The following is a 13,203-nucleotide window of genomic DNA, read 5'->3' as shown; positions in this document are numbered from 1 at the left end:
TGAGATGTTGCTTCAATATATCCACATAATTTTCCTCCCTCATGATGCCATCTATTTTGTGAAGTGCACCAGTCCCTCCTGCAGCAAAGCACCCCCACAACATGATGCTGCCACCCCCGTGCTTCACGGTTGGGATGGTGTTCTTTGGCTTGCAAGCCTCCCCCTTTTTCCTCCAAACATAACAATTGTCATTATGGCCAAACAGTTCTATTTTTGTTTCATCAGACCAGAGGACATTTCTCCAAAAAGTACGATCTTTGTCCCCATGTGCAGTTGCAAACCTTACTCTGGCTATTTTATGGCGGTTTTGGAGCAGTGGCTTCTTCTTTGCTGAGCGGCCTTTCAGGTTATGTCGATATAGGACTTTACTGTGGATATAGACACTTTTGCACCTGTTTCCTCCAGCATCTTCACAAGGTCCTTTGCTGTTGTTCTGGGATTGATTTGCACTTTTCGCACCAAAGTACGTTCATCTTTTAGGAGACAGAATGCGTCTCCTTCCTGAGCGATATGACGGCTCCGTGGTCCCATGGTGTTTATACTTGCATACTATTGTTTGTACAGATGAACGTGGTACCTTCAGCCGTTTGGAAATTGCTCCCAAGGATGAGCCAGACTTGTGGAGGTCTACACTTTTTTGTCTGAGGTCTTGGCTGATTTATTTTTATTTTACCATAATGTCAAGCAAAGAGGCACTGAGTTTGAAGGTATGCCTTGAAATACATCCACAGATGCACCTCCAATTGACTCAAAGTATGTCAATTAGACTATCAGAAGCTTCTAAAGCCATGACATCATTTTCTGGAATTTTCCAAGTTGTATAAAGGCACAGTCAACTAAGTGTAGGTAAACTTCTGACCCACTGGAATTGTGATACAGTGAATTTACAGTGAAATAATCTGTCTGTAAACAATTGTTGGACAAATTACTTGTGTCATGCACAAAGTAGATGTCCTGACCGACTTGCCAAAACTATAGTTTGTTAACAAGACATTTGTGGAGTGGTTGAAAAATGAGTTTTAATGACTGCAACCTAAATGTATGTAAACTTTTGACTTCAACTGTATATTTAATAGAATTTACTGGACTCCATCTAAAATGTACAAAGCAAAAATGACAACCGATAGCAAATGTTGAAGATGTACAGTGCATTCGGAAAGTATTCAGACCCCCTGACTTTTTTTCACATTTTGTTACGTTACAGCTTTATTCTAAAATCGATTGAATTGTTTTTTTCCCTCATCAATCTACACACAATAACCCATAATGACAAAGCAAAAACTGGTTTTTAGAATTTTTGCCAATGTATTTAAAAAAAACTGTGGCCTACAGTTTTTTACACAATGGTTTTACACATGTGACATGCTTGTAGAAATAAGGTAAAACGGATTTAAGTTTGCCTGCATTAAAGTTCCCGGCCACTAGGAGCGCCGCTTCTGTATGAGAATTTTCTTGTTTGCTTGAGTGTAGTATTAGTGCCAGCATCAGTTTTATGTGGTAAATAGACGGCTACAAAAAATATAGATGAAAACTCTCTTGGTAGATAGTGTGGTCTACAGCTTATTATGAGGTACTCTACCTCCGGTCGATCAGTACCTCGAGACTACCTTAATATTAGACATCGCGCATCAGCTGTTATTGACAAATAGACACACACCCCCAGCCCTCGTCTTACCGAACATAGCTGTTCTGTCCTGCCGATGCACAGAAAACCCAGCCAACTGAATATTATACATATTTCAGCCATGCCTTAGTGAAACACAAGATATTACAGTTTTTAATGTCCCATTGGTAGGAAAGTCTCGAACGGAGCTCATCCAGTTTATTATCCAGTGAATGCGCGTTGGCCAATAGAACGGATGTTATAGGCGGGTTCAAAAGTTCTTGTCGGTTATAAATTTGTTTGATGGGCCCAATCTTACTCAGGAAAATGTCTTTCTTCCTTTTAGGACCTGAATGACTGTTTTTCCGGATACACTGCTAGTGCACATAACTTCAACTGCTTCAAGTCCATAGGTCCATGTCATTTTGACAGGCTACAAGTCTGGCTATGCCACCAAGTGTCATCTACAAACACCAACATAACCCTTCAGAACCCTCATAGAACCCCCTACAAATTCACAGAGAATCCTGACAGAACTCACACAGAATACTTTCAGAATCATCACAGATCCTTGTTATAACCGTCACACTAACAATCAAACATTTCTCAGGTCCGTCACAGAACCCTGTCAGAACCCACATAAAAAACCCATATAGAATCCTCACAGAACGCTCCCGGAACCATCCCCAAACGTTAAGGGAACCCCTGCGCCGCTGAGCCGAGCGATGAAATTGAAGAAATCACAGCCATTATTTGTAGAATGTTTTCTGGTCTGGTAGCAGATGTTGGGGCTGAAGGGGAAACCGTTTAAGGTCTGTGATTGATGATTTGTGGGTAATGAATCAAGCTTGTAACCATTTCAAAGAGCTGTCAGACAGGCCCTTCTTCCACTTGAGCACAGCTGGGGGAACAGTACTGCAGAAACCAGGAGCAGTCCTCTCCTCAGTCCTCTCCTCACCGCCTCACTTCCCCTGGACACTGGGAAAGACATTACAGACAGGACAGTGAGGAGAGATTTACAGTACAGGAGGAGCAGTGGGGAGCAGAGGGGGCTGCTGACTGGAGTCTCTGGCCCCTCTTGCAACCTGCGAGCCCCAGGACGGAACTGAGCTGACCCCTGGACAGAGCTGAGCTGAGCTCTTTCAAGTGGAGCTCTCAGCAGAGCATTCAGCTGTCATTGGGATTTTTCATGAGCCTCTCTCTCACTGTTACATTGGTGATGTGAATCACCGTCCAACAGGACTGTTTTCTGATGCTCAGACGGCAACATCAGACACATTTAGACTGCTACAAATACTAATGGGCTGGCACACACACTCACACACACCCACACACAAATCACAAGCCACAGACCCTGCTCTCTCACCTCCACTCAAGTCTTATAAAATCTTCTCATGAATTCTCAATATTATTCTTTGTAAGAAATAGCATTGTATTCAATAACGAAACATTCAAGTGGAACTGACAGAGTTTTAATTACTTTGCAGATATGAAACAAACAGACTATCATAAGAACAGTCATGAATATCAAATTCCCAGTTTATGCTTCAAAACCAACTTTATAAGAGGTTATAAAAATAGGTTCTATTTGACTCAAAATTCCATGACGTACAGTAAGACATTGTTGGCAGAATAGAGGGCTGCAGTTCAATGCATGATTAATATAATTCACCAATACATTTCTTTGTAGTCCCAAAAATATTGCTATCAGGTTGTACATCACAGCTGGCCTGGTACATTGTTTTGTACATTGTTTGGTACATTGTTTGGTACATTGTTTGCTGCCTCCACCCATTCAGGATGCACTGGTTCAGTTTCAATGACTCAACATTTTGAACAGAAACAGACAAATGTAACTAAGGCTGGGAACGTCAATATAATCAAACTAGAAATGATCACAAGTCAGTCATAACGTAGCTAATGGGGCTGGCGCACACACAAGCAAGTATAAATGAGTCAATGGTTGATTCATCTACTTTATGAAATTACAGCCTGATGCGCTCGGATTGGTGAATTGAATTTAAATTGCGCTGCTTTCTTGTGTTCGGTTTAATCAAATCAAAATTCAAATCACATTTATTTATATAGCCCTTCTTACATCAGCTGATATCTCAAAGTGCTGTACAGAAACCCAGCCTAAAACCCCAAACAGCAAGCAATGCAGGTGTAGAAGCACGGTGGCTAGGAAAAACTCCCTAGAAAGGCCAAAACCTAGGAAAAAACCTAGAGAGGAACCAGGCTATGAGGGGTGGCCAGTCCTCTTCTGGCTGTGCCTGGTGGAGATTATAACAGCACATGGCCTAGATGTTCAAATGTTCATAAATTACCAGCATGGTCAAATAATAATAGTCATAGTAGTTGTCGAGGGTGCAACAAGTCAGTAACACAAGAGTAAGTGTCAGTTGGCTTTTTCATAGCCGATCTTTGAGAGTATCTCTACCGCTCCTGCTGTCTCTAGAGAGTTGAAAACAGCAGGTCTGGGACAGGTAGCATGTCCGGTGAATAGGTCAGGGTTCCAGCAGGTCTGGGACAGCAAGGTCTGGGACAGGTAGCAGGTCCGGTGAACAGGTCAGGGTTCCATAGCTGCAGGCAGAACAGTTGGAACTGGAGCAGCAGCACGGCCGGGTGAACTGGGGACAGCAAGGAGTCATCAAGCCAGGTAGTCCTGAGGCATGGTCCTAGGGCTCAGGTCCTCCGAGAGAGAGAAAGAAAGCGCGCAGCGGAGGAAAAGTGTACGGACACATGCCACAGCCCTAGCTAGGTTAATAAAATGTTGCAGTCTGGCTTCGGTTTTTAAAGCTTCACAATGAATAACAAAAAAACTAAACCTGCAACAAAACGCCATGCATAGGAGAAACATGTAGGCCTATTACAGCAACATTTGAGTAGTAGGCTAGCTATTCAACTACAATAAATTTTGAGTGCACCATACAGCAATGCTGTATTCAACCGCACCAGTGATACATGCAGAGGGTGGTGCAGTCTGCCCAACGCATCACCGGGGGCAAACTACCTGCCTTCCAGGACACCTACAGCACCCGATGTCACGGGAAGGCAAAAAAGATCATCAACATCAACCACCACGGCCTGTTCACCCCGCTAACATCCAGAAGACGAGGTCAGTACAGGTGCATCAATGCTGGGACCGAGAGACTGAAAAACAGCATCTATATCAAGGCCATCAGACTTAAATATTTTTAGATCTAATATGTATATATTTCTTAATTTCATTATTTTACTTTTAGATGTGTGTATTGTTGTGAATTGTTAGATACTACAGCACTGTTGGAGCTAAGAACACAAACATTTCGCTACACCCGCAATAACGTCTGCTAAATATGTGTATGTGACCAATACAATGTGATTTGATATAAGTGGACATTATAAAGGTCCATATTTTTTTCTAATAAAACAATGGCCAGTTTGGGTCGCAGTTGCACGTTTTTTGTAAACACAAATATGTCTATTTTTTTCAATATGGCTTGTGCGCTGATTGAGTTTGACAGCTAGTGTACCAATTTATGTAGCTAGCTATTTATTTAGCAAGCTAAAAGCGCAGAGCCTAACGCTAGCTAGCTAGCTGCTGGGAGTATGCCATGTCATGGGAGGAATGAGTGAGTGACCGACTTTTCGCCTCATACAGTCCATTCGGAAAGTATTCACACCCCTTGACTTTTTCCACATTTTGTTACGTTACAGCCTTATTCTAAAATTGATTAAATAAAACATTTTCCGTATCAATCTACACACAATACCCATAATGACAAAGTGAAAACAGGTTTTTAGAAATTGTAGCAAATTTATAAAAATAAAAAATAAATCCTTATTTACATAAGTTTTCAGACACTTCGCTATGAGACACGAAATTAAGTTCATTTCCATCCTGTTTCCAATTATCATCCTTGAGATGTCCTACACCTTGATTGAAGTCCACCTGTGGTAAATTCAATTGATTGAACATGATTTGGAAAGGCACAAACCTGTCTATATAAGGTCCCACAGTTGACAGTGCATGTCAGAGCATAAACCAAGCCATGAGGTCAAAGGAATTGTCGGTAGAGCGCTGACACAGGATTGTCCTCTGTGGAAATGGGAGAACCTTCCAGAAGGACAACCATCTCTGCAGCACTCCACCAATCAGGCCTTGATTGTGGAGTGGCCAGACGGAATCCCTCATCTTTATAAAACCCTCTTAGGCCTCACTCCCCCCTATCTGAGAAACCTACTGCAGCCCTCATCCTCCACATACAACACCAGTTCTGCCAGTCTAATTCTGTTAAAGGTCCCAAAGCACACACATCCCTGGGTCGCTCCTCTTTTCAGTTCGCTGCAGCTAGCGACTGGTACGAGCTGCAAAAAACACTCAAACTGGACAGTTTTATCTCCATCTCTTAATTCAAAGACTCAATCATGGACACTTACTGACAGTCGTGGCTGCTTCGCCTGATGTATTGTTGTCTCTACCTTCTTGCCCTTTGTGCTGTCGTCTTTGCCCAATAATGTTTGCACCCTGTTTTGTGCTGCTGTCATGTTGTGTTGCTACCATGTTGTCATGTTGTGTTGCTGCCTTGCTATGTTGTTGTCTTAGGTCTCTCTTTATATAGTGTTGTGGTGTCTCTCTTGTCGGTATTTGTATTTTTTTTACATTTTTAATCCAAGCCCCCATCCCCGCATGAGGCCTTTTGCCTTCTGGTAGGCCATCATTGTAAATAAGAATTTGTTCTTAACTGCCAAGTTCAATTTTAAAAATTAAAAAGCCACAAGATTCTCTGGTCTGATGAAACCAAGATTGAACTGTTTGGCCTGAATGCCAAGTGTCACATCTGGAGGAAACCTGGCATCATCCCTACGGTGAAGCATGGTGGTGGCAGCATCATGCTGTGGGGATGTTGTTCAGCGGCAGGGACTAGGAGACTGGTCAGGGTCAAGGGTTTTTGCTTTGTCATTGTCGGGTATTGTGTGTAGATTGGGGGGGCAGGGGGGGGGGGCAGAACAATTTAATCCATTTTAGAATAAGGCTGTAACGTAACAAAATGGGGGAAAAGTCAAGGGGTCTGAATACTAATTTTTTTGTTGGCTACAGCTAGAGATGCAGGTGTCATTTGGTTAGCTAGTAAGAAATATGAAACCCCTTGCTAGCTAGCTATGCTGAACTTCAACGATATCCACAGTTAGCATATCTCTTAGTTGCCAATCAAATGTATTTGGCATCGATCAAGTGGATGAGCAGGCAAGATCCTATTCAGTTGTCAAAAAGTGGGTTGGGACAAGCATGCATTGGCAGGCAAGTTGCAGAAGGATGAGCAGGCTACTTTTTCCCATCATTTATCAGTGCAGTTTTGATGGCTAACTAGCTGAAAAAGTTTGAGTGTGTTTATCTAATGTTCCCTCATTAGATTGTAGCTCATCTCACTCTGGCTAGCATTAATTGTTGATCTTGTTGTTGTTGATATGGATAGGCATCTGAGGGAAAGAGAGCCTACCTTTCCATGGTTGTTCCCAAATGTAAGAGGACTCCCAAATGTTCCCAAATGTAAGAGGACTCCCGTGGTATTTACATATTTGCAGAAATCCATTCAGGTGTATTTTGTGGCGTTTGGCGAATGCGTTCTAAGGATCTAAAGTCACACTGTTGCTATTGCCTGTAAACACACAGTCCAATTCAAAGTGAATCATGCCAGGCCCGTGTGGCAAATCTATTATTTGCATATAGGCCTACTGTATCTCTGATTGGCTATGGCACACTGGTCTGCATAGACTCCGTTGCTGGACAAGACAGATGTTTTATTTACTGAACTTTCCCACTCTATATTATATACACTACCGTTTAAAAGTTTGGGGTCACTTAGAAATGTCCATGTTTTTGAAAGAAAATCACATTTTTGGTCCATTAAAATAACATCAAATTGACCAGAAATACAGTGTAGACATTGTTCATGTTGTAAATGACTATTGTAGCTTGAACGGCTGATTTTTTTATGGAATATCTACATAGGCGTACAGAGGCCCATTATCAGCAACCATCACTCCTGTGTTCCAATGGCACGTTGTGTTAGCTAATCCAAGTTTATCATTTTAAAAGGCTAATTGATCATTAGAAAACCCTTTTGCAATTATGCTAGCACAGCTCAAAACTATTGTTCTGATTAAAGAAGCAATACAACTGGCCTTCTTTAGACTAGTTGAGTATCTGGAGCATCAGCATTTGTGGGTTCGATTACAGGCTCAAAATGGCCAGAAACGAAGACCTTTCTTCTGAAACTCGTCAGTCTATTCTTGTTCTGAGAAATGAAGGCTATTCCATGCGAGAAATTGCCAAGAAACTGAAGATCTTGTACAACGCTGTGTACTACTCCCTTCACAGAACAGCGCAAACTGGCTCTAACCAGAATAGAAAGAGTAGTGGGAGGCCCCGGTGCACAACTGAGCAGGAGGACAAGTACATTAGAGTGTCTAGTTTGAGAAACAGATGCCTCACAAGTCCTCAACTGGCAGCTTCATTAAATAATACCTGCAAAACACCAGTCTCAACGTTAACAGTGAAGAGGCTACTCCGAGATGCTGGCCTTCTAGGCAGAGTTGCAAAGGAAAAGCTGTATCTCAGACTGGCCAATAAAAAGAAAAGATTAAGTTGGGTAAAATAACAGTCACTGGACAGAGGAAGTCTGCTGTTTCCAGCTACTATAGTCATTTACAACAATAACAATGTCTATGCTGTATTTCTGATCAATTTGATGTTATTTTAATGGACAAAAAATGTGCTTTTCTCTTTTCTTTCAAAAAGAAGGATATTTCTAAGTGACCCCAAACTTTTCAACGGTAGTGTGTGTGTGTGTGTGTGTGTGTGTGTGTGTGTGTGTGTGTGTGTGTGTGTGTGTGTGTGTGTGTGTGTGTGTGTGTGTGTGTGTGTGTATGTATGTATAAATATATATTCATACTAAGTAGACAGCATTTGATTATTTTTGTGTTTTCGGTTATTTCTGTTTTGTTTCAGGTTCGTGGTGTTCTTAGAGGAGGGGGGTGATGTCTGCTGGGTTCTCCTGTTTGGTAGTCTGCTTGTTGCAGGAGGGCAGTAGGGAGAGCTGGGGAGGATGTCAACTGATGTGGTACACCTGGGCAGGCTTGACCTGCAGGCTGTGAAGGGTGGCACATCAGCCAACACTCTCTCTCTTCCCTGACTGGCAGGCTGGTTTTTGTTTTCACCATACAACACCCGCTCCACTCATCCACACACTGCACACACTACTGATCCTACAGACGTCCACAGCTTATGTTACATTTTTATAAATGTATTCCTTTTTACATTTAAGTAATGTGTGGTCTCTCTGTTGTTATGAACTATAAGCCAGGTCATAACACAATAGAATGCCTTATTATATGTCATTCCCAAACATTCTATGAATTAATGAAAATGACCATATGTAAGTGCTCGCTTGTAATATTCTTCCTGGGGGTGTATATGAACAGATTTTAATAAGACTTCATGTTGCTAAAACGCTGTCAGTTCCACTTTAAAGGACAATCAAGGCCAACCCCGTTGGCAGCATAAATAATGTACTGTACTGTAAATCACAAACAGTACAAAACAGAACATTCTATTTTTCAAAAACCTCTCTGATTGGATGATCAGTTGTCAAAACAAAAGCTTGTTGCTATGAAAAGCCATTTAATTTGGTCAAAGGGAACATGGCTGAGCAAGGACCTCGAGTTGATTCGGCACATTTTGTGAATTAACTTTGTTTGTCTTTCAGGCCTGTACACTGGCTCCAGCACCCCCCATCACGGTGTCTCGGTGGAGCTCCTCTCCCCAGGACCAGCCCCCACCACTGGCTCAGCCTCTGCCCCTGATCTGGCCCCCAGGCCGTCCCGCCTGGAACGGGACCTGAGCAGCCCGCATTCTCTGTCCCCTCTGTCCACCATGGAGAGCACACGCGATGGGTGAGTTCCCTACTATACATACACTACTGTTACATGTAGTTCATTATACACACACTCAGTTGGGTATACCCTTGTTCAGTGGCATCAATTCAGCTAAACCTAGGGTATGCCATGTGGGTATAGGGTATGCCAATAGGGTTTTGTAGGGGGTTAGAAGTAGAAGCTTATTTACTGCATTTCTACACAATTTAAAAACTCTAAAATGCTATTTGGAGAACAGCAAAAACGAACAAAACTGACCCCATCTATTAATTATCACCGCAGTCTTAAGTTTAACGGTAGGTGGAACGGCATACACAATGTCATCCACTGCTCAATCTCATAATAAAGTGACTAATTTGCTTGTCTCGTTTGCTTGTGGAACGGCGCATACAGTGCAGCGTGAAATAGATGAATAATACACGCTATCGAGTCACTACAAGGCCAAGTTAAAATGCCAACATCCATAGGCGGTTTTCCTGCTGTAGCAAACTGGCTCAAATAAATATATCTTATGACGTCCATCTAGCCTGGAGAAGGGAATTATCCACCCAAACTTTCCAGTGGTACTAATCCATTGATAAAGACAGTGAATATGTACACACTCACTGCAGATATGTTGCTTATGTTTCATTTAAAGTTGACTGGATGAAATGTGTTGATTATAACACTACGCCGCTCAGGCATGCATTGTTCAGAACTCTCTGTTTTGCTAACACTGATTGAGTTATATTATTAGCCTAAATTGACTATGCAATCTACTTATGTGTCACGGTTGTCGTCGGTGAAGGAGGACCAAAACGCAGCAGGCATGCGGTTGTTCATTTTGAGCATTTATTAAATCAAAAGGAACACTCCAAAACAACAAAACGAACCGAACTACAGACAGTCTGGCAAGGCACAAGGCTAAACTCAGAACAATCTCCCACAAGTGACAAACACACCCTCATATATGGGACTCTCAATCAAAGGCAAAAGGGAAAACACCTGCCTTCAATTGAGAATCCCAATCCCAATTAATCAACCATAGAAACACACTTACTAGACTACACATAGAAATACATAAACATAGACCATAAATCAAAAACCCGGAAATACTAAATCAAACACCCTTTTACCAAAACACCACCCTGAACCACATAAAACAAATACCCTCTGCCACGTCCTGACCAAACTACAATACCAATTAACCCTTATACTGGCCAGGACGTGACATTATGACATTAAGACTAGTAGCCTATCTTACATTAGTCTGTAAATGTGATGATATGCATGCAATCCTTTATTATAAATGTGCAATTTTATGGTGAATAAATAGCTTTCCCAAACTTTAAACTCACTTGATAATTAATGGATGAGATCAATTTTGTTTGTTTTTGCTGTTCTCTAAATAGCATTTTAGAGTTTTTTTTTTAATTGTGTAGAATCCTTCACACCCCCTACCGCGATGCTACACACACTGTATTTGGATCACAGGTCACATACTTATGGTAATACGATTGTCAAATGCATTGCACGAACACTCACACAGACACACACAGTCATACTCTATCTTACCTTTACACATCATAATATTATTAGTATACCCATACATTCCTGTAGCTTCAGGCTTATAATAATGTCCAAGTTTAGGCTGATGAAATAGTATCTCCCTCCAGAAGGGCTCTGGGTCGGTGGTCAGCTGAACTACCTCTGGGATGTGATCGTCATTACAGGACAGTTGTGTTGTCATCACTGTGGGACATCACAATGTCTTCATCGATATGATCATGCTGATCCCAGCACAGTGTGGGGACACTTGGGAAATATAAATTATTGCATCTGTTGTGTTTCATCCAAAATCAGTACAATCCCCATATTGGTGCAAAACCAAATCATTTTAGCAGTCTTAATCAAAACCCATGCCCTATGTCCCAAATGGCACCCTATTGCCTATGTAGGGCAATTATTTTGACCAGCGCCCATAGGGAACCCCATAAGGCTCTGGTCAAAAGTAATGCACTACAGTATGTAGGGAATAGGGGTCCAAAGTAGTGCTCTACAGTATGTAGGGAATAGGGTAGCATTTTGGAAGCGGCCATAGAGATGAACCTTCAGATAAAGCATGGAGGTCAGGATGAGGTCACAATGATGCAGCCAATAAGATCCACTCTATTTCTGGCATTGTGTCCAATGATCCACAGGTCCAATTGAGTCCCCACTGGGGGTGACCGAGGACTCCCAATGACCTAACAGTTTGGCCCACGATTATACAAAGGTTTCAAAGATAAACTGTCAGAGCAGTGTGGTGCTGACTCCTCTTGTGTTTTTGTGTAGCTCATTAACAGCACTTAACCTTTTAGTTCTTTAAACATGTACTCCATGTTGATTTAGCCCTGTCCGTGCGAACTGTTACCACTTTTATTTGGCATGGCACACGACAGTGTGTCAACCAGTATTTATTAGAGGCAAAGTTCTAACCAGATTCTCCTTTTAGAAATACATGTTGGCTAGAAAATAACAATATAGTGGTATAATACTACAATACCTATAGTCTTTTATTATGTAGAATGATAGGACAGTACTAACCAGGTTCCCCAATGTTTAGTATAGAGATGCTATGCTAACAGAGCGCCAGCTACCGTCTGTTTGATTAAAGAGGCACTGCTGCAGATTAACAAACGCATTTCACACTCTGGTTACTCACTGTCACTCACTCACAGGGTTTACTTCAGTTCCTCTGATCAGGTCCAATGTTTCCTCTCTCTCGCTCTCTCTTTCTCTTAGCATGTTTCCAATTAGTGTCAATGAGAACCAGCAGAGCACAGTAACAAAGCCGACATGTCGCCAGGAGGTTCTGTGTGTACTGTACAAAACAATGGGGTGAAAAAGAGAGCATTAAAAAACATTGGGAGGCAATGGGGATATAATAAAAAATTGCAAAAATGGTAACAAAATAATTGTTTTACTTAGATTGGTGTGTGTGTCTGTGTGTGTGTGTGTGTGTGTGTGTGTGTGTGTGTGTGTGTGTGTGTGTGTGTGTGTGTGTGTGTGTGTGTGTGTGTGAGGTGTGTGTGTGTGTGTGTGTGTGTGTGTGTGTGTGTGTGTGTGTGTGTGTGTGTGTGTGTGTGTGTGTGTGTGTGTGTGTGTGTGTGTGTGTTTGTGTGTGTGTGTGTGCTTAAATCACACATTTACCTTGTTAATGTGTGCATTAACAAGGTAAAGTTTAAGAAACACACATGATTACCTGTGAATTTGGCGTGAGACATGTTGGACAGGTCCGTTTCCAGCATAAACAGTGAGAAAAGCAGACATGGTAACCGTAGCAGATGTAAACGTGCTGGAGCTGCAATGAGTTGTCATGTTAGACCTGGTACTTTCTGGAAAGTGCTGTGTTTTTTCAAGCATTAACAGCAGGAATAGAGCTCTGTAGAATTACAATGTTGTTCCAGGAATTCTTGGTACGTAGTACTACTTACAATTACTGATACTTGGATAGAGACAGAAAGTGAAAAGAGCGTGCTGAGGATATCGTAACACCAGTTACACTACAACAGAGACACAAGCTCGCACGCACACACCCACCACTATGATGAGATATTGGATGTGAGACAGGGATCTGTTTTTCAGCAAGGTTGATGAGATCCATCTGAAATAGACCACTGTGAGTGTACAGTAAGTTTCCTTACAAATGAAAATAAAGG

The 13,203-nt window shown here is 41.9% G+C and overlaps 1 protein-coding gene across 1 annotated transcript in view; it reads left to right on the top strand.

Moving 5' to 3' along the window:
• The window catches only part of glis1b (GLIS family zinc finger 1b), a 155,960-nt gene that overhangs the window by 127,307 nt on the left and 15,450 nt on the right, over positions 1-13,203 (top strand). Inside the window, exon 8 of the mRNA XM_029695605.1 lies at positions 9,355-9,541. Coding sequence (XP_029551465.1) covers positions 9,355-9,541 — 187 coding nt within the window. The remainder of the gene's footprint in view (positions 1-9,354; positions 9,542-13,203) is intronic.

Source organism: Salmo trutta, chromosome 17, assembly GCF_901001165.1.
Source record: "Salmo trutta chromosome 17, fSalTru1.1, whole genome shotgun sequence".
Classification (NCBI taxonomy): Eukaryota; Metazoa; Chordata; class Actinopteri; order Salmoniformes; family Salmonidae; genus Salmo; species Salmo trutta.
This window is presented reverse-complemented; position numbering and strand designations above follow the sequence as displayed.